This window comes from Asparagus officinalis, chromosome 3, assembly GCF_001876935.1.
Source record: "Asparagus officinalis chromosome 3, Aspof.V1, whole genome shotgun sequence".
In the NCBI taxonomy this organism is placed as follows: domain Eukaryota; kingdom Viridiplantae; phylum Streptophyta; class Magnoliopsida; order Asparagales; family Asparagaceae; genus Asparagus; species Asparagus officinalis.
In genome coordinates, this window is record NC_033796.1 from 83,911,049 (window position 1) to 83,934,294 (window position 23,246).

The following is a 23,246-nucleotide window of genomic DNA, read 5'->3' on the forward strand; positions in this document are numbered from 1 at the left end:
CTTAAATTGTAGATACTTAAATATTAATCCCGGTCTATGTGTGAAAATAAGTACAACCGGCCTACATCTCACAAGAATCATACTTAGCCAATAATCGAGGTCATGTAACTAACTATCCCATCACTCATCTCAAATAATCAACAATCTCAATATCACTGCTCCTCAGACCCACCCTGGTGACTACACAAACTTCACCGACGCAAGCCCGGAATACACAAACATCTCAACTCATCAGACCCACCCCGGTGACTACATAAACTTCACCGACGCGAGCCCGTAATACACAAACATCTAACTCATCAGACCACCCTGGTGACTACACAAACTTCACCGGCGCGAGTCTGGAAAATACATCAACAATCCCAACCGCTCACATGGACCAAAACTTCTCATTCTAATTCTCGTAATTTCAGGTCAACTACACACGAGATTCTAGATCCTAACTGTGCCATACGTGTCACTATAATCATAAACTCCTAATAATTCTCAATCACAACATGGAACAATCAATGCAACTAATAATGTACAATAATATCATAGCATATCAGATAATCAAAATAAAAATTATAAATCATAAACATCATCTACATAATTCAGAAAATAATCTTTTTCTAAAATTAATTTATTTTAAATTATTTCGCTTAACAATTAATCTAAACTAATTCATTTTCCAAAATAAAATTCTTTTAAATTATTATAATTATCTAAAAAATGATTCTTTTGCCGAACTAAACTCTTTTAATTCCTTATAATTATTCTGAAAATTCTATTTATCATAATACTATAATATATTTTAATATTCTTCATCAAACAATTCACGCAGGTAATTATATTACAACTAATTTATACAGACAACTCATAATAGATCTGAAATGTAAAGAACGACAAGCTGAGTAACGAGATCTTGCAAGCAACTAATTAATTCACAGCGGATCTAAGAATTGAATGACAAGTCAAGAGAGTATCGAGATCTTTCCTCGGTGGGTTTTCGTCCAACAAATCGACGTCGGCGGCGCGGGTCGGATCCGATGCGAGGCACGACGTCCAGGGAAAGAGGCTCCGGCGAGGGCTACGGGATCTCCGGTGACATGCTTCAAGCTGCTCGCTGGCGGGTCCGTCGCTGACCGCGGAGGGAGGAGAGGTGCGGGCGTGACTGTTGGGGGACTGATCGGAGGGTGGCGATGTGTGCTGGCTTGATCGAACGGAGGGAACCTGAGGAAGGCAGCGACGGGAGTGAGGGCTGCTGCAGCTGGGCGGAGGCGGCCTGCTCAAGCGAGTGTGCCTGGTCGGAGCTTGGGCTCGGGGCCGACGGCAAGGCGCAGCTGTGGGGGTGTAACGACTCACGATTCAGGCAGCAGAGGAGCGGCGGATCTAGGAGGCGCGAGGAGGCCAAGGCGGTGGGGTTGGGTGGCGACGCAGCCACAGACGAAGGCGGACAGGCCGACGCTGCTGCGGCCTGGCGGAGTTCAGAGGGAGGCAGTTGGTGACTGCGTCGGAGGTTCTGGCGAGTCGGAGGTGGAGAGCTGGCGTGGCGGTCGTCGGCAGAATGATAGAGGGCAGGTGATGGTCACGGCGAAGGGAGGGGAGGGCGGGTGGCGGGGCGAGTCGCGAGGTCAGCTGAGGGACGGTGGTCAGGCGGCGGGTGAGGGTCGTGGTCGGGGTGGAGAGAAGATGGGTGCCCGGCGGACTGGATACGAGAGAGAGGAGAAAGAGAAAGATGATATAACATATATAATATATATATACTATATATATATATATATATTAATATATATATTATATATATATATATATAATATAATATATATATATATATATATATATATATATATATATATATATATATATATATATAATATATATATATATAATAATATATATATATATATATAATATATTAGGGTTAGGGTTAATTAAGTTAAAACAAAATTAATTAAAAAATAACTAATGATATTTAAAAATCAAAATAAATATGGGATAATTATCTACAAGTAAAAACGTACATGTGGTGCTAATACAACAGTTGTTATGAAATAGTCGAAATATACCCATATTGTACAATTAAACAAAAATAATTAATAAATAAATATATTTTTACTTAAATTTAAAATCAAATAATTATGGGATAATTACGTACACAGTAAAACGTACCAGTTGTACTAATACGACAGATAATATGTAACAGTAGAAATAATACAACTAATTATACAAATAATATGTAATTAATAATACAAGGTATTATACGAAATATTACGTAATAATATTAATAGAATAATACAAGGTATTATACGAAATATTACGTAATAATATTAATAGCACAACATATTATTTAAAATAATATATAATAGTACCGATAACACAACAAATTAATTCTAGAAATTTTTTACCGCATAAAATAAATTTATAAATATCAAAATCATTTAAATAAATATATAATCAGATTTTTAAATCATAGAAAATTATAAAAAATCAAGAAAAATACAAATACTCTTTTAAAAATAATAATTAAATATTTTAAAATACCGAAAAAATTATTTTAACTAGTATCAAAATCCACGGTCATTACATTTTTAGTTACACATCTTTGGCCTTGTGCATGTTTTAACTCTTTTCTTTCTCATGAATGAACTTGTTTATACTCAAAACACATGGTATACTACTCACATACCATTTAACTGTATTTATCAAAATAAATATCCATAAATCATAATTAATCTCATATTAACATAAATTTTTAGGGTTTTACAGTAGCGGGCCAGGTCATCCGGGGGGGGAGGTCGGAGACGTCGGTGCTGATGACGCCGACTAAATGGCTCGCTCCCTTGGTCGGGTCTGGACTCGCGCGCGTGGAGACCGATGTGAGGAGGAGGAAGATGAGGGGAGAGAGACGCCTTTTGAGATTGGGGGTTTTTGGGAGAACTGTACGGGAATAATAGTTCCGTACAGTTCAAAAACCACAAAATTGACCTTTTTCACTGAAAATGATTGATTTTACTGATTTTTTTTAATAAATGGTCGATTTTACTTGTTATAATAATTTTGAAAAATGGTAGTTTTTAGAAGTTTGTCCTCTGGAAATTTAAGCTTAGGGCTGTTTGGTTGTTTTCCGAAAAAAATCGGAAATGGAAATGTAGCTCTTGAAATGATTTCAAGACATTTCAAGACATTTCTTAGTTTTCATTTCTTTTATTTGTTTCGCAAAGAAAAGATTCATTTTCAAAGCCAAGTCATACAAAAAGACAAAAAAAGCCTCCATAGTAACAGTGCTTTGATTTCTATTTCTTGTGTTTGTTTGAGAACAAGAAAAAGGAAATGAGAAATGTGGCATTTAAATATTTCATTTTATTCTTTTGAACTATTCAAACAGTGCTTTTATTAATTAACTATTCTCCGATGGGACATTTCCAAGTGTTTTCAGCCCAAATTGGGCTGAAAACACATTTCTTGAAAAATTGAGGTGGCAGCACATGTGGCACTTCATTTCTTGAAAATTAAAGACGAAGCAAACACATGAAATGGAAACCTCTTGAAATCAAAAACCTATGTGGCACATGGGAGTTTTCTTGAAAGGTGAGGTGGCGGGACATTTCTCATTTTTTTGAGCAAAACAAACAGCCCCGCCGAATCAACTCTCCCGCCATCGCAGACCGCCGCATCTCAGGCTCAAGGTCTGTTGCGCGCTCTCTCTCTCTCTCTCTTAAATTTTCGACTAATGTTTTTATTTCATTTGCAGATAAGGAAAGGGCAAAATGGTCGAGATCTCTCCTATTTGTACCTGGCGCTATCACCTTTGGGCTAGGAACCTGGCAGATTCTCCGAAGGCAGGAGAAGGTATTAGATCAGTTTTACTTTTCAAAAAAGTCGATTCTTGATAGCAATTTGTCACGATTTGCTTTATGTGTTCTTTGTTTCAGGTGGAGATGTTGGAATATAGGAGGAAGAGATTAGAGATGGAACCCATAGTGTGGAACAAAGAGTATACATCTTCAAAATACAATTCGGATTCTTTGGAATTCAGAAGGGTCTTTTGCGAGGGGTATTTTGATGAGGGAAAGTCCATTTATGTTGGTCCTCGATCTAGAAGCATCTCTGGAGTGACGGAGAATGGATATTACATTATTACTCCTTTAATTCCAAAGACATATGATGACAATAACAGGTATTCTTTATGGGAATGTAAATTGCTCGTGTTGTATTGGTAGGTAGTTATTTATCTGTTGTTAATCATTGTGGCCCTTTATCACAAGCCTTAGGAATTAAATGCTTGTATTTTCTCCCTTATAACCTGCAGGTCCCTCTTACTTCCAGCTACTAGACAATTCTTAGATTAAACATTTAGTCTTGGAAAAGCCTATCGCTTGAACACTGAGGTAGACCGCAGAAGTATAAATTCACTGTCAACATTTCTTTAGAGAGGTCATGTCATAAGCACCTTAAACAAAGTGCTCTAGTTCTATTAATATAACCAACACCATGAAATTTGAAGAATAACACACAGTGCCAGTAATCCATATAATTACTGCCAACTTCTAGGTCACTATTGAAACTTCTGCACATTTCATATTTCCTAAATTTCTGTGAATATTTGCCTTGCACTTTTAGTGTGGTCTTTCTAAGCACACACGTCACATGAAATAACAGTCATTAAGTTTTGATTTGGAAAATTCTTGAATACTCACTGCTTATTCCTTCCCATAGATGAAGTTTATAAATATGAACTTTGATTATTGGGCATGTTTTCACTTAAAATAATTCTGAAGTGCATTGACTTGATGAAGAAAATAAATTGAGAACGGTAGTCTGTCAAAGATGATCTTTGGTGTAACATCTCTTTGCGTCACTCTTGACTTTCTTACCTCGAACACCCTTAGAAACCTCGATATAATATCTTTCATTTCTGGAATGTAGTGAAAAAGAACATCCAGTTTATCATATGAATTAAACAGTGCTGAGTAGTAAAAATATGCTGTTTGCATTAAGCTCAATTAAGTGGTTTTCGTTTAGTTAGTTATACGAACATTCCCTTTTTTGGTATGATTATGGGTAGCCTACTTAGTTCCCCAATTAATTATCTTCTTGTCCACTTATCTACTTTCTTAAGAAATCTCCTGTCAGTGTGCAGCTACCTATCCTTGTTAACAGAGGATGGGTTCCTCGTGGTTGGCGCGACAAGCCTATAAATGATTCAGATGGCCATTCTTCAGCATCAAGAGCAGCAGAGGTTCAGCCAAACAAGGAAACGCTTTGGTGGAAGTTTTGGGCTAAGCTATCTAAAGTTGATAAGGTGAGCTGACATCACCTTTTAATTGAGATGACTGCCAATTCTATGCTTTCTGATTGCTCATATTTTTGTGAAACAACATATCTGAAACAACATAAATAATACAGATAGCTCAGTAATCCCATGGATGTTTATGGTGGTTTCATGTCATATAAAAGAAGATGTTGTTGACATGCATATTATTCAGAGGATTTTGGTTATTGGTGCACGGAATGTAGTTTAAATCTGTAGCCTTAGTTCTATTTAAATTGCATGAACACATAATAAAAATTTGCTGACACACAGAGCATCAATTCTTCTTATTTGTATTTCAGGACATAATTTTTCATAATAAATTTATCTGCAGAAGTTGCTACATAGATATAGTATACCTAGAGTGCATTTTAGAGGTGCATCATCCTTCTGCAATTGATGCTTTAAAGATCGTACATTTAACCATATTGTCTGAGAAGATACGAGTAAATTATGATGGAAAACGCCTTGAATTTACTTGTAACTGTAAATGACTAGTTATTATTTTATAGTAGCACACAAACCTATGATTGTTTACTTGGATGTCCATGCATGTGGTCGTTGATTTGTGCTGTTCAATCTGTATTGTCTGCTAATTATGTTTTTATGACGGCACATGAAAATATTTCAATCTTTAGCATTCTAAAAGCTTTATTCCATGTGCTGATCAATTCCCTCGCATTGTAACATTGCTTCTTCAAACATGCAGGAGAATGAGCCTAATATTCCTCCTGTTAGAGTTATTGGAGTAGCTCGTGAAAGTGAGAAACCAAGCATTTTCGTTCCTGAAAATGATCCTAAAACTGGTCAGTGGTTTTATGTTGATGTTCCGATGATTGCTCGTGCTTGCGGTCTTCCAGAGGATACTTTATATATTGAAGACATAAATGAAAATGCTAGTGCAACTAATCCCTATCCTGTTCCTAAAGATGTTAACACCTTAATCCAGTTTTCAGTAATGCCACAAGATCATCGAAATTATACCATAACTTGGTAAGCTTGTCCTTCAGGTTTTATTATTATTATTTACAGCTGCTTCCCATCTTTTTTGTTAATAAGCTTCATATGTGCTATCAAATTGTTCATCGCAGTTGATATAGTTCAATCTCTATAATTGTGATTAGTGATAGTTTGCTTTTGAAGAGCACATTGTATGTGTATGATTACTTTTCTGACCGATTTCTTGATGAGAGGATTCATGGAGAGTATGTTTGAACTTTCGTAGGCCCCAACTAAAATGAGGTAAAGAATCAACAAATTTATTTCCCTTGCTTTCCCCTTAAAAAATGATTTCCTTTGTTGGCATAATGGAAGAAGTGATAATGTTAAAAAATCAGAAAGAATAAAAGAATCATAAGGAGAATGATGATCTCTTCCCCTTGCACCTTCTATTCTATTGTCTTTATTACAATGCCAACCTTACTTTTCTGCTACCTTTTGTGTTATCCTAATCACTTCTATCATGTCCTTCTCATGGCATGAGAAATTTCTTGAGGATGTCTACCACCATTTGGAACATTCTTTTGCCCGGGGTTCTCCTTCATTTTATTCTTGTTGTGGCACTCTCATCACCTTCAGGCCAGACTAGAATGTTTGGCTAGTTGATTCCCTTTGCATTGTTGTGTTGTGGCACTCTCATCACCTTCAGGCCAGACTAGAATGTTTGGCTAGTTGATTCCCTTTGCATTGTTTATGGTGGTACCTGTCAATAGTATAACCCCCTCAGCTCCCATTACTAAGTTTTCTATAATATCTCATATAATATATTTATTCCTTAGAAAATAAAATTTCGTGGTAAAAATGCTGTCACGGAAGTGGTTTTAAGTTTATGACAATTTATTTATAAAGACTAATTTTGGATGAAGGCGGCCTTTGGAGATCGATTAATTCATAAATTTCATTGAGAGATCACCCTGAATATTAATGTTGCGAGGTTTTTTTTTGTTGGGGGGGGGGAGGGGCGAGAATGGGGTGAAAGCATCATTGTACTATCTAAAATCTAATCAGAGTGTCCTCATATCAGTATTAGGAATTATTTAGATTAGCTTAATATTAAAAATATGATTAATTGTTCTCATAAAATAAAAAATGACACTTAATTTTGTGAGACCTAGTTATTAATTAGTCCAACGCTGAAAAAACACCCATAAACTACGGAACTCCCTCATAGAAGAGGAATGTTACTTGAATGCTAATAGTCATTTAGAATTTTTGGCTAATAACTAGCCTAATTAAGAACCTCACTAATTAAGGGTAGACACTTTGTTGGTAAGGGCAACTTCTTAGGCCTATATACACACATGCGTGCAGACACATGCATACATACACATTAATATAGAGGGGGGGGAACTGGGAGGCCATGCCCCCGTACTCCAGCTAATTTTACCATCAGACACTATAAGCTTGTCAAATATGATGTATTTTGTAGAACTTTCAGATTTTACTTGTTTGATTAGCTACTTATTAGGCTTATGCACACGCGCCCAAACACATGCATGCATGCATACATACACATGACACATATTTAGAGAGAGGAAAAATGGGAGATCATGCCCTCGTACACCACCTATCTTTGCCATCAAGCACCATAAGCTTGTATAATATGATGTAATTTTTAGAATTTTCAGATTTTGCTTGTTTGGTTAGTTACTTGATTAAAAGAAGTATGTATTTTAAACTAGTGAATTCTTTTCATTCTACTTTCCTACCTTCTCGCTAGATGTGTTGTTGACATCATGTTTAAGAATTCGGCATGTTGTTGTCCATTATATACAAATACATTGAAGTACTATCCATATGGTTCTATGCCACGCATTTTACATTTTAAGAATTCGGCATGTTGTTGACATTATGTTTGCATCCTGTGGCGTGTGTGGAGTATACGTGCACATGCTTCTTATGCTTTCCATATTTTTCTATGATAAATTGTTTGCTTAGGGTATGTTTGATAATCAATGTGTTTTTGTAAAAAACACCATGCCATGGTGTTTCTTTTTTAAATATGTTTTAAAAGCACCATTTTAGTTAAACTAGTTTGACCATTTATATAGCGGTAGTGGGCGGACGGGCGAGCTGGGCGGGAGGGGTGGGCCGACGACAAGCGGCGGCACCCATCCTGGGAACGACGATTTATCGGACTATAAGTGAGTGAGCGACCAAGTGGCCGCGCGGTCGCCGACGACGAGACCGGCAGTTAGGCCGGGGGCCGACGGGTGTGCGTGGCCGGCACGACGACAGGTGGTGGCGACGGAGGGTGCACGACAGGCAGCGACGCGGTGGACCGGTGCCCGACGACGGTGCGCGGAGCCGGCGGGGATCCGGCGCGGCGCGACCGACGGCGGCGACGCTGACCGGGGACGTGTGATGATGGTGAGGCGTGGCCGCCGGACCCCAGACGACAGAGGTGATGTTGCTGACGCGGTTCTGGAGTGCGGCGGACGGTGCAGATAGGGCCGGAGCGTAGCATGGTGGTATGCGGCGTGGGCCGAGCTACGAGCGGGTGGTGACGGGGCCGATACGGTGGGCCGCGTCGGCGGTGTGCAAGGGCGTGGTCGGCCGACGGCGGCCACTTACTTACAACCACCCGTGGTAGTGGCGGCCGGCTCAGACCGAGGAGCGACGCGGTGGTTAACGGTGGCGACGAGCAGTCGCGACGGGCGGCCGCGCCAACGTGCGGAGACACGACGACCAGACGGCGAACGCGGTGCGCGTGGTTGCCAACGTTAGGACGGTGGACAGCTGTGGCGCGGGGGTGGCGGGGCGGTAGCGCAAATCTAGCGCGGTGGGTAGCGGCTGGGCAGCAGCGGGGCGAGCAGGCTACGGCGGCTTAGATGAAAAAACGGAATCTTAAAACACATTTTTGGTGTTTTGAGAAAAGTGTTTAATTTTCAGATTTTACAAATCGACAAGTTTAAAAAAACGCCCCGATTGCCAAACGCGTTTCTTTGTTTTTGTTGAAGAAAAAACAGAAACGACAAAAACGCCACGATTGCCAAACGCTCCCTCAGTTATTTCATTAGGTTGTGGTGACTAAATTTATGACCTTATCCGAGCATTTAAGCCGGTTTGATCAAGAACAAGTATTTGTATATAATTAAAGGACTTTTGAGTTAAACTGTGCAGGTTATATTAATGCTGAAAAGCTTTGGAAATTGCTCGAGTCATCTTTTTACTCTACATCAGAATGACTATTATAACATGTTTTTGGAAAGGTTGGGGTGTTCTCTATGACTTGAAACTGACTGATATGAAGTTCAATCATTCATAGTTTTGGTCGTAGATTTTGATCGACCAACAAATAATTTTCAGTTGTAGAATCAGTCAACCGACAAAGATCTATTGTTAGTGCACTTGCCAGTTAGTTGATTGATCGGGGCAAGTTCAGGTTTAAATAGAATTTGATCCACCAAGGAAACTTAGAATCCCAACAGAAGATATTAGAAATCTATCTAGTCTAAACCCAAGATGGGGCTGACTTTGTGACATAGCACGATTTGTCAAGTTCTAGGAAAAGTGATTAAATGAACTAATATGCAGAGTAAATGCAAACTCACTAAAATTGCAACGGAAAGTAACTTTAAATATCAAACAATATGAACTAACAACTAATAGTAACAAATGATGCAAAAACTACAGCAAATAAGGAATGTTCGCGATAAACCTGAGGCATGAAACGTCGAGCACAATCCACAAATCCTAATTGAATGCTTAGCGTTGGAGTCGAATTCCTAATAGCTAGATCCTGCGAAAGGGTTTTAAAATAAAAGGGTTAGTTCAATATAAGATCAATGATATAACAGTTCTAATTAACCACAATATAAGCAATCTAATTAAATAGGAATAAGAGCTTAGATCTGAGTTTTGTAGTTCTATGTCACTGTGGAATTCTGTCGGGATCAAATTTGTGAATGAGGTTGCAATGACAAGAACAACAACACTGTTCACGACATTGTTCAAGAGGCGCTATTCATGGGGGTCGCTGTTCACGGTGTTGTCCACAACACTGTTCACGGTGTTGTCCACAACACTGTTCACGGGAGGCTTAAAAACACAATTGGAACCACTCTAGAAATCTCTTTAATCAATAATTCTCATTCAAAATGCACTCCCTATTACATAAAAGTTTCATCCCTTTTATAGAGAGTTGAAGATAACTCAAATCTTATCTAAAAACAAATCAAATTTTATCTCTAAACAAATCAAATCTTATCTAAAAACATGTAAATGCTTATCTCTAAACAAATCAAATCTTTACAATCTCAATTCTATCAATAACTTTATTCTTATCTTAACAATAACTAAGCAATATCAGCCATTATCTCAAACTCAATGGAATCTGATGATATCTCAATGAGATCTACGATGCCAAGTCTTTCTGGAGTAGAATCGGGTATATGGATCCCTATCAACTCTCCTCGGCTTGGAAAGATTCTCCTCTGATGAATGTTGAAGCTTATACTCCTCGAGCAACTCTTGTTTGAGCTTTTGAGCTTTTCTTCGATCTGGAGCCAAGAGTCTTCTAAAGGTGGATGTCCATGCCAACAAATCAAATATCTTTGAAATCCTCTGTCGGCAATCAATACAATCTCTTCATCCAAAATCTACACTATCACATCTAGTTGTGGCCTTGTATTAGAAGGCATAATAGGCGGTGATGGTTAGTTGGCTGAAGGTGGAGTGGCTTCATCAAAAACTGCTATATTCATTTACTCATTATAGGAAACTAGATAATCTATATTGAAATCTGGGTTTATACCCATCTCATTTGGCAGATCTAGTTCATAAGCATTTGGTCCAATACACCTAATGACATGATAGGGACATGTTCACCGTGCATGAAGATTTTTCACAGTTCTTAGTGGGAACCTCTCAAGTCGTACACAATCACCTGCTGCGAGTTCTATGACTATCCACAACTAGTTTATAAGTTTCATTACTTAAAGCAATTTTTTGCCTAATTTCTAGATGCAATTATGCATATGCAGTCCAAATGAGTCTGTTAAAGCACTAAACCTAGGATCCAAAGGAATCATTGCTAAGTTTATAGGTTTCCTAGGTTGATAACATGTAACGGCTTGTGGATCTATTTATAGAATTATTATATGTGAAATCTGCCTTAGATAAAACCAAATCATAAGCTTTCATATGGTCTCCTACAAGGCATCTAAGCAAGTTTCCCAAACTCCTATTACTTACCTCGGTTTGACCATCAATTTGAGGGTGATATGCAATTGAAAATTGTAGCATTGTATTTAGCTTTTTCCATAACGTGCATCAGACGTGACTAACAAATCTAATGTCCCTATAAAAAACTATCGTCTTAGGTAAACCATGTAATCTAATGATCTCTCGCATAAAAAGATAAGTAATGTGGGACGCCTCAGATGTCTTGCTATAGGGAATAAAGTGTGCCATCTTGAAAAACTTATTCACAACCACAAAAATAGAATCATATTTTCTAATAATTCGAGGTAACTCTAAGTCAAAATCCATACTCAAATCCTGTCATGGTGTAAATGGTATGGGTAAAAGTATATATAATCTAGTGTTCTGTTTACTATCCTTTGCTACCTGACAAACCCTACAGTGTGACACTACTCGTGTAACATCTCTCTTAATTCTAGGCCAATAAAATCTATCCTCAACCATAGAAATTGTCTTATCATAACCAAAGTGTCTTGCAGCTCCTACGTGTAGCTCCCAAAAAAGTTGATCCCTAAGTGACGTGTTGGGGATGGACAATCGGGTACCTTTAAATAAATAACCATCTATGATAGTGAAACCTACTGTACTTTCAGGTGGGTTATGTGTCAGAGAAGTGTAGATATCACCAAAATCTCTACAAGCAGGATACTCCCCTAAGATATGTTCAAATCCAATTACTTGTACACTTATCGTGGTTAATATACAAAACATCGTGCTTAGTGCATCAGCATCTTTATTTTCTACCTTGGATTTGTGTTTAAGTATAAATGTGTACTCCTGAATGAATTCTACCCATTTAATATGTCTAGACCCTAATTGTTTTTGAGAATTCAAGTATTGTAGGGCTTCATGGCCGGAGAATAGGACGAATTTCTTAGGTAACAATTAGTGACGCTAATACTTAAGACTTTGTACTACATCATGGAATTTTTTTATCATAGGTCGAGTAGGGTTGTTGAGTATTATTTATTTTTTCACTAAAGTAAGCTACATGATGACCCTCTTAACTTAACACTCCTCCTATACCTACTCTTGATGCATCACATGCAACCTTAAAAACCTTAGAGAAATTAGGGAGACATAATATTGAGGCAGTGGTAAGCTTCTCCTTAATTTTCATAAATGCTCCAGTAGCAGACTTAGTCTAGTAGAATTCTCCTTTTTTAAGACAATTTGTAATTGGGGACATAACGATACTAAATTTTTTGACAAATCTCCTATAGAATGTAGCCAGACCTTGAAAGCTTTTGACTTCATGAATATTGTTAGGAGTAGACCACTCTCTAATAGCTTTAACTTTATCAGGGTCAGTTGATACTCCTTCACTAGAGACTACAAACTTAGAAAGTTGACTGATGTAGACATGAATTCACAATTCTTTAGATTGGCATGTAACTTTTCCTTATAGAGGACGTCTAAAATTTGTATTAAGTGAAACATATATTCCTTCCGGGTTTTGCTAAATATTAAACTATCATCAAAATATACGACAACAAACTTTCCTCATAAAGGTGCTAGATCATTGGATAATCTAAAGGGCATAACTAACCATTCAAACACAGCCCGTCTTTAGTCTTAAATGTGGTTTTTCACTCATCATCATCATGGATACGAATCTGATGGTACCCACTCCTAAGATCAATCTTAGAAAATATACTAGATCCTTCTATGGCATCTAATAGGTCATCTAACCTAGGAATAGGGAACCTATACTTAACAATGATCTTATTAATCGTTTGACTATCTACACACATACTCCAACAACCGTCTTTCTTAGGGGTAAGCAATGTAGGAACAACATAAGTACTTAAGCTCTTCCTCACGAAGCCTTTTCGCAATAATTCATCTACCTGATGGTGTAACTCATCATGCTTAGTAGGGTTCATCCTATAATACGACAAATTCTGTAAGGTGGTCCCTGGCATTAGATCTACAACGTGTTGGATATCTCGCATTGGAGGTAACTCATCAGGGAGCTCATTGTGCATGATATCCTTATAATTGGAAAGGATTTGACGAATTTTGGGAGTGTTTTGGTGGTTCACTAATAGTGCTCTCGCTAATGGCCACAATCACATACATAAAACCTTCTAGGATGCTCTGCCTAACGAATTCCTTTTGAGTTAAAATGTGAGAAAATTTGTTTTGTTGACTTTTCCTAGGTGGAGTGCTACATTTAGCATTCTTAGGTTCTTTTGGTTTTATCAGATTTAAGACTATCTTTTCACTATTGAAAATGAAAACTAAGTTATTTGACCTTCTGAAACTAGTAACATCTCCATCGTATAGCCAAGGTCGTCCTAATAGAACGTGGACAACATCTGCAGGGAGGACATCACACCAAATGTGGTCTGAATAGCTAGACTACTGAATAGGAATTAAACATGTATAGGATACAGGTATAGCGGTTTTATCTACCTAAGTGGTACTATAGGGCTGCGTATGTGGTTTTGGCTTTAGATTCATGTGTTCAAGTGCTGACTTGTCTATTACATTGACACAACTATGTTCATCTATTACATGCTTATACATTCTCATTAACTTTAAAGTAGGTGTTAAAGATAGAGTTCCTAAGCTAAGCATCTTCATTTCGTGTTGTTGCTAACGTACACCTCATAACACCTAAAGAGGTGGTTAGTATCTCATCAGCATCGCTATCCTTATTATTAACCTCGTAAATGTCTTCTTCCTCATCTTCATCATCTTCATCATCTTCTTCTGTTTCTTGGCTACCTGTTTCTAGGTGTAAATTACGACTAGGGCATTAGTATGCATAGTGTCCTATACCCTCACAATGAAAACACGGTTTGGGTTTCTTGTCTTTCTTTGTGGAGCTACCCACGGTCCTTTCCTTGTTGATCCTTTCCCTTTTGATCTATAGACGTATTATTATAACTTTTTAAGTTATCTATTTGTTTTTTAAATGACTCTCCTATTGGGTTAGAGAACTTATTAGTGCTAGGTGTCTTGAGATATTGCTCGAAATCTTGAACAACTTGATAGGCATGTTTTAACGAGGTTATTGTATAAGGAATCATTTCTCTCCTGATGTCTGCCCTAAGACCTGTATAAAACCTAGACAAAGTAACACTAAGGTCTTTCAGGATATCACAAAGAACCATTAGTTCATCAAATTTGCTCATATACTCCTGGATGAATAGACTACCTTGCCGCGAGGTGCTTAACTGATATAACAATTAGGTCTTATAGGCGAGGGGTAAATATTTTCATTTTCATCTTTCTTTCATCTTGTCCCAAAATTCTATAGATGGGCGTTCTAAATGCTCTAGTTGTCTTTCAATCGAGGTCAATAAATTTTTGTTAGGCCAGACAACTTCATTTTCGCGAATCTAACCCTACAATCGTCGGACATGTCATACCAGTCAAAATAGTAGTTCATGTCTACCATCCAATCACTAAAAGCTTGGGGGTCGTAGGAAGATGCTTCTACTTTAACTCGCTTCGTTATATCATCGGACCTATTCCTATCCTCTTAGCCTCCATCTAAATTCCTTCTAAGAGGAGGAAGGTGAAGTCTATTATTTTGGTTTCGTACTCTAGGGTTATCTCTAGGATGTTCATCCCCCTCTAACTGATTGGCTTCGAGTTTAGTGACTCGCGCGTTAAAATCTTGTAGAGTTTTCAGGATTTTATCTAGAGTTTCATTATATTTGGTTTAGCCATATAGATCGTTCTGCTACGTAACTGCATACAATTAGTAACCTATAATAGAAAAGAATTAAAGAGAAAAAAAATTAAACTAAGCTGCAATTTTTCTCTTTTTTTACGTAAGCTGGAAATAAATTGTCCTAAATAATTTAAGTTCTCCTAAAATCAAATTCGCCTAAATCAAGTCAACTATAAATAAAGCTTTTTCTAAAATTGAATAAACTAAAAAAGTTTATTTTTTTATTTTTTAACAATAAAATAAAGCTAACCTACACCTTAGGTTAAGGTGGTGGAAGAGGCCTAGTTGCATCTAAGATTTTGATCCAGAGTTTGTGGAAACATGGATTACTACCAACATGCAGGTGGTAATAATTAGGATTAGCATTATTGACATCACACTCCTTACACTTTATAATGATAATTTGTTTTGGTTACTAATGATTTTAAACCTAGGCTTTGATATCAATCTGACGAAGCACGATCTAGTAAGTTCTAAAAAAAGTAATGAAACGAACTAATATGCAGAGTAAATGCAAACTCACACTAAAATTGCAGCGGAAAATAACTTTAAATATCAAACAATGTGAACTAACAACTAATAGTAATAAATGATGCAAAAACTACAACAAATAAGGAATGTGTTCGCAATAAACCTGAGGCGTGAAACGTCGAGCACAGTCCACAAAACCTAATTGAGTACTTAGCATTGGAGTCGAATTCTTATTAGCTAAATCTTGCAAAACAGTTTTAAAATAAAAGGGTTAGAGTTCAATATAAGATAAATGATACAATAATTCTAATTAATCGCAATATAAGCAATCTGATTAAATTGGAATAAGGGATTAGATCCGAGTTTTGTAGTTCTGTCACCGTAGAATTTTGTAGGGATCAAATCTATGAGTGAGATTGTAACGTCGAGAACACTGGCACTGTTCAAGGCATTGTTCACGAGGTGTTGTTTACGAGAGTTGCTGTCAAGGTTTTAAATATCGGTTATCGGGGATTTATCGGACGGTCAAAATCCTTATCGGATAGCGGAAATCGGGGATATATCGGGGATAAGTAGTATTTATCGGAGTGATATAGTGGATGATGTATATATATAATATAATAACTAAAAATGTAATCTAACCATGCTTAATAAAATATAAACATACCAAAATATAAATAACCATGTTGTATATTTATTTAAGTTGTAAATTAATTATAATTATAACTAAATTTTCTTATACAGTCTCACAAGTATTTTCTTAAAATTAATTGCAAGTATTCTATAAACAACAAACAAGTCTCACAACAGAATAAGTCTCACAACAATACTCAAAATTAATTGCTCTAGTAAAAATTAATTGCTCAAGTAATTTTTAGATCTGGCATTTAACATATCTGTATCTGCTTCCTAACATGAATACAGATATGGATATTATTTTTTTGGTAAGAGAAGCTCATATCTGTGTTAGGGGGAAAAAAGGAGGAAAAGAAAAGAAAATAAAGGGATACAAATCAGATAATAGAGCAACAGGTCTCAAAATTTGGGATTAACTTTGGGAAAAGGAATACGAATCCTATATGGACAAAGTATGTATATTAACTTTTTAATTACAAGTTTTCTATATAAACAACAAGTCTCATAACAGAACAAGTCTCCCAACAATTAATCACAGTCTCCCAACAATTAATCACAGTAATACAGTCTCACAACAGAAATTTTATAAGATTAAAAAGAAAAAAGATACCTGTTTGAGTAGTTAATTCACAGAATTTCTTCCCATTTCCCAACAAGTCTCACAAGTCAGAGACGAGGCTAGAAGAGAGTAGATAATCTGCTCAAAGAACAACAAAAATCAGCTTAAAAAATAGAAAATAAAACAACAACAGAGACGAAGAGAAAAAGGCCAGAAGAGAAAAAAAAAACCGAACTTCGAAGAATCGAAGGTGAGGAGATGAATCATACCTGTTCGAGGCGACGTTCGCTGGAGCTTCACGAAGCCGAGGCGACGTTCGCTGGAGCTTCACGAAGTCGAGGCGAGAGCACGAAGTCGAGGCGAGCTTCACGTCACGAAGTCGAGGCGAGAGCACGTCACGAAGTCGAGGCGAGAGCACGAAGTCGTTGCGAGAGCACGAAGTCGCTGGACCTTCACGAAGTTGTGGGTCGCTGTCGCTGGAGATTCACGAAGGCGAGAGAGGAAGAACAGCCGCCAGAGGAAGTCTAGGGTTTTCAGATGTGGGTTCACGAAGGTCAGGGGCTCGATTTTTCGTTTTATTCTGAAAACGGGTCGGGTTTCATATCTCAACAACATGACTTAAAAGTTAAAACCGCTAGCCGATAAACCCGAGAAAAAAAGCCCTGTTATCGGGTTTATCGCCGATAATGAGTCAAAAATGATTACCGATCACAATTTCAAGTTATCCTAGCGGCCAGCCCAAAAATCCGATATATCGGGGATAATATCGGATTATCGGCCGATATTTAAAACACTGGTTGCTGTTCATGACACTGTTTGCGATACTATTCACGAGAGGATTAAAAAACATAATTTGAATCACTCTAAAAATCTCTTTGATCAATAATTCTTATTCAAAATTCACTCCTTATCACATAAAAGTTCCTCCCTTTTATAGAGAGTTGAAAATAACTCAAATCTTATCTAAAAGCAAATCAAATCTTATCACTAAACAAATCAAATCTTATCTACAAATATGTAAATATTTATCTCTAAACAAATCAAATCTTAGCGATCTTAATTCTATCAATCACTTTATTCTTATCATAACATTATTTAAGTAAGATCAGCCCTTATCTCAAACTGATTAGAATCTGCTGATATCTCAATGAGATCTAAGATGCTAAGTCCCTCTACAGTAGAATTGGGTATAGTGATCTCTATCACTTTGTGATAAGACGAAGTGTAGGATCCGCATTAAGGGGAAAGTTAATCAGGTTAAGGGAATTAACAAGGTTTCTGAAGTCATTATTTTCTCTCAAGGAGCCTCAGTTCCCACTTCTTTCACCAGAGCAAAGAGTAACATTGAAGTCCCCACTTGACACTCATGGATTATAAAAAATTCTCTGTAATTCTGTTTAACTCCCACCAACGGACCTCCTTTTCCTCCCTCAATGTCTAGACAGACATAAAAACAGAACTCAAATTAGAAGAGAGATACAAAATATTGATTGCCACATATAAGACCCCTGCATATGACTTCTTAAGAGAGAAAGAGCTACTCCATCCTACCAAAACTACATCTTTACATCAGAAGATTCCAACTGGCCAATGAGTAAACTTAAACTCTCTAATGAGCTTAAAGTCTCTTTCACTAGTAGAAGCTAATTTAGTTTATAGAAGGCCAACCAAATCAAGACCTTACAGAAGAACGACATCTTTAACTATTCTTATGGCTGAAAGTAGCTCTGTGAGGTAATTTCTTCTTGTATTGGGAGCTTCTCTTAGTAAATCTAGGTTGTCTAGAAGAAAGTAACGAATGTGGAATCTTTAGAAAAATGCTCATAAGTACCCACGCTCTCTACTGTCACGAAAAGAGCAATATAATTTGCTGAATTGTCCTGCTCTAAATTTTTGTTTGAAAATATCTCCTATGTTAACTTTTCTATAAGGACCTTTTTGCCCTTCCATTCTTTTCAACAACCCTAAAAGGAAAATCTGTAACAGGTTGATCTGTGGCTAATTCGTTAGATACATTGATAATTTATAGCCCATAAACCCTTCACAGAGAAAGGAAAGAAATTTGAGTCTTCCCAGGAATCCACAAAAGATAAGGGAAAGTGACTTGTTGAGGCATCGAAGAGTTATTAAAGATAAAGAGAAAGACATCGAAGAGTTATTAAAGATAAAGAGAAAGAGCCTTTACAAATTAGATTGGATTTCACAAGGTTACTAAACCTATGAGTTGCCCCTTAGTGACCTAAAGAAAAGACGCAAGTTGTTGATCCACCCATAAAGTTTCCATTGGGATTTTTCCTTGATCTTTTAATCCCGTAAAATACATACCTTCCGTCTCCGATCTATACATTCCAACACCAATGGCAGTGATTACAAGTTGTACTTCCCTAGTCAATTCATCCACTTGAGGTTTGTATGAGCAGATAATTATTTTAGGGGCATTTTCTTGGGCCTTGACTTGAACTAGAACCCTCATCATATCCATTCATCTTGACCTTGACGTTCTTGCATGTTGAGACCTACTTTCCAAAACTCCCTACTATCTTACTCACTGCCTCATAGAACCAAAAATAAAAAGTTTTTTTATTTTAATTCAAAAATAGTAATATGAGTTAACAACCTTTGTTCCCAAATTTTCTCTCCACATTGAAAATCGGCCAAAAAACTTCTCAAAGCTAGTGATTCCCTCGTCAATGACCTCAGACAAACAATAAATAGAAGGGAATTCCACAAGAAAATGAGACTTGTCCAAAGGAACAATCTTTCTTGCCTAGCCAAAAAATCGTAAAATGCCTAGAAAATTTGACCTTCATGAACTCAACAAAAAGAGTTTCATCCTTCAACGAGAAAATGACCGAAGGAAAAAGAGCGTTTGCATTCAAAATAACTTGTCAAGAATTAGAGAGATCTATCTACCTTCTTCTATTGGGGTCGTGGATGAGATCAATAGTTAATTGCTATATTCTCCTCTTCATTGCACTTGAACACATGCACCTCTCTTGCACCACCTTGTCGTATGAGATTAATCCCCACAGTTATAACACTGTCTAATTCTAGTTTTTGGTTTGCTTTATTTAGCATTTATTGTGTGCTTAATGGAAAAAATATTTTTTTTTCAGTGTTTTAAAAGTAAAGGCGAGGTCAAGGTGATTAGGTCCTATGTTGCTTGAGGAGAGAGACACCAAAAAATGCGATCAATTGAGTGAACAAAGACTATAAATGTTCCAAAAATTTATAAACATTACAAATAATATACAAGAATCAATAAATAGCAACAAGACAATCACACCCGAATTTTCAAAGTCACAAATCTAATAAATAAACCATACAAATGTAGTAAGTAACAAACATTGAATAGTAGTATTAACTAATAGTTGCTAACACATAATTAAGCAGCAAACTTTGGACTTTAAGGTTCAAATTGTGGCATATCCTCAAAATGATGTAGGTAATAAAGTTCATTTCAACAAAAAATAGCAAAAAATAGACGATGTAAAAAGAAACACAAAATCCAATAACTAAAACAAACTTTACTATTGTACACCTTTTGTATTCTCAAAATTTTGAAACAGAGACAAACACCTCACGCCTTACATCACATGCCTTAGATGAGCCCATGAGGCGCCAAGGCAAAGTCACGAGGCGCCAAGGCGAGCCCTTGAGGCGCCAAAAAGTGATCACTTTAGTAATATTTCTTAAATTAAGTCATCTAGCCATTACATCAAAACTTCGAAGTTATGGTGAGGGTCGAGGATTATAGTTTCATATTAATTCTAACATGCCTTACAGTTTGAGCGCTCTTTTTATGGATTGAAAACTTAGACTCACGTAGTGGTAACAAATTTTTTAGAATCGACATTAAATTCATGGCTAGCAATATTTGAACTTGGATTGCTCTGATACCATCTTAAATTAAATCCTCTAACCATTACACCAAAACTATAAAGTAATGGTGAGGGTTGAGCATTATAGTATTATATTAGTTATAACAACATTCATTGTCTGGCAATATGCAAGGTGCTGAGTTAAAATATCGCCTCGCCTGAGCGCTTGAGGTGCATTGCCTTTAAAACACTTTTTTTCTAACAAGTTGCAGAGAGATTGAGACAGTTTAAGAAAAATAAATGAAATCATTTTGCAACATCATATCCACATGTTCTTGCCAATATTTAATGTGAACCCTTTTTTATTGCCAATGTTTGATAGATTGTGCTGCCATTTTTTCCTTCATTTGCTAACAAGTTTATTCTAATTGGTGTTCACCTCCTTTTTGGGAGAAGTTGTCTTCATTGTTGCTAGGCTTGAATTCTGAAAAGAAAGAGAAGGTATGCTTCCCTTGTTGATTCTGAGGATGTGTGCCAAAAGATACTTGATTGCTGCTCCATTGACTGGGCGAACGCTAGTTGTTAGGATTTGGTTTCAAAGGGAGTTTCAATGAAGGTTAATCTTGGGGGTGTTAGAGGAACCCGTCGACAAGGAGAACCTCAATGTGGAAGCTAATGGTGGCAATGAGCCAAGCTTGAAGAAGCTAAAAAGTTGGTAAGCATAGAAAGGCAAGAGCCAATAGCTGAGAAAATGCTGAACTTGAGAGCAAAAATTCCAGCCCCTTTCACAAAGGCGAAGGGTCTGTATTGTTGGCAAACAGGGCTTGCATGGAGAGACATTAGCCCTCAACACGAGGTTAATGTGGTCAAATCAGCATTTAATATTTTGTAGAAGGCTGCAGGCACTCAGGGTCACTACATGAGGTTAAGGCCTTACATGAGGTTAAATCCTTGCACGAACTGCCGGTTTGAATAGTTTTTAATGAGAACAGACAGTTCTTACCATGCATCTATTTGACATTTAGTGTCATTTTTAGCTTTCACAGCTGCGTGCCACCAAAATGTGGGCAAATCTTTAACCCGCACCATGAAATGGTGGGCGTGCGGGGTTAAGATATTAATGAGGTGGCCCCAATCACGTGCACTACAGCCTTTTACTACCCAGTGTCGCAGAGTTGTGGGGGCACGAGGTTAAGCTTGTCGTTCCCAAGGGAAGTGTCCCCACCATAATCTACTGCTATTAATGCAGCAAATTTGATGGTAGAGGTTGCTTAAGTGACGTGGCATAGGCCACTAGCTAACCTTGCGCTGGTGCGGGGTTAGTTAACCTCTTGTTGGTGCGAGGTTGGGCAAGCTTGCTGTCTTTCGATCTGGATTTAGTCATGTTTTTCACCCTATTTTTTACTTAGAATTTTGTAGATTTTTAAGTCAATTTTTAGACTCATATGGCTCTGATGAGTCTGTTGGTCATGTTAAATGATCATTTTGCCCTTGGTGGGGCCTACATAGCGTTTGAGCTATTCGTTCGACAGTTTGTCATTTTTTAACCGTCGACAACCTGTTTTTGTTTTCCAATATTAACTACAACTTAACTTCTTTTCGAGAAATCTGGTTGTAGCATTTGTTTTTGCTTTTCCATTTTTCAATTTGCTGATCAGAGACTAGCAAATGAATGATGATTGGATGTACCAATTTTATGCATGACTGGAATTTCAGAGCAAAGTTCCCTGCATTTCAAATTTCAAGGAAATTTAACAAATGTATAGATATTGAAGATCAAATTAAGATGTAGCTGGCAACCAAACAGACTAGTGTTTATCGCATTTGGTGTATAAAACAGCTGAATGTTTACAAATTTACCAGGTGTGATCTTTTCAAATCTGAACAAATTTCTTTTTTTTTTTTGGCAGGTATTCTCTATCTGCTGCTGTCACTTACATGGCTGTCAAGAGAATTAAGCCAAAGAAGGTTAAGAGATAGCATGGTCTCTGTCTGGATACCTTCTGTGAGGCAAGTGTAACAGAATTTGACGTTGCTATTCATTCAAGAGATGGCACAAGAATTATAGTTTGCAGCTGGTAAGAATGAAAATGGATGATTAATTTGTGTTGCTGCTGATAGTTCATTGTCCATGCATGATGAAGAGCTCTTTCTGCTCATTTAAGCTAATCTTCCAGTGTTACCATTGTATCCAGCTTGCCGCGATATGTTGCATGTAATATTTGAAAATTACATGTAAATTTTTTGTCAAGATCAAGTTCTTTTGAAGATACATCTTGTTTGTGGAGGACCAGCAAATCAATATTAGCTCTGATTGATAATTTTGTTTTCTTCCCTCTAGTTGGTTTATTGTTGGTTCGATTAAAGGGTATGTACCATTGTTTGGTTTGCTGTCTGAATCGTTTGGCATACTTTATCTAGCATCTGCTGTCTGCTAAGCTGAAGGTTAAAAGTAGTTGTTTTTCTGACAAGTCGCTTATAAATCAAGACTTGGTATAAAAACCAGTGAAGATATAAGAATTGCTTTTTGGATTGGAGATCCTAGGGTTTTGATTTTTTCCTGTCTCTGATCTC

General features: G+C 37.2%; 1 protein-coding gene across 1 annotated transcript; it reads left to right on the forward strand.

Annotated features, from left to right (window-relative positions):
- LOC109835368 (surfeit locus protein 1-like) lies at positions 1,182-23,012 on the forward strand. The gene is made up of 7 exons (XM_020403347.1): positions 1,182-1,483; positions 3,616-3,668; positions 3,734-3,831; positions 3,915-4,159; positions 5,116-5,284; positions 6,003-6,286; positions 22,583-23,012. Exons 1-7 carry the CDS (start codon positions 1,182-1,184, stop codon positions 22,650-22,652), a joined length of 1,221 nt encoding a protein of 406 aa, XP_020258936.1. The 3' UTR covers positions 22,653-23,012.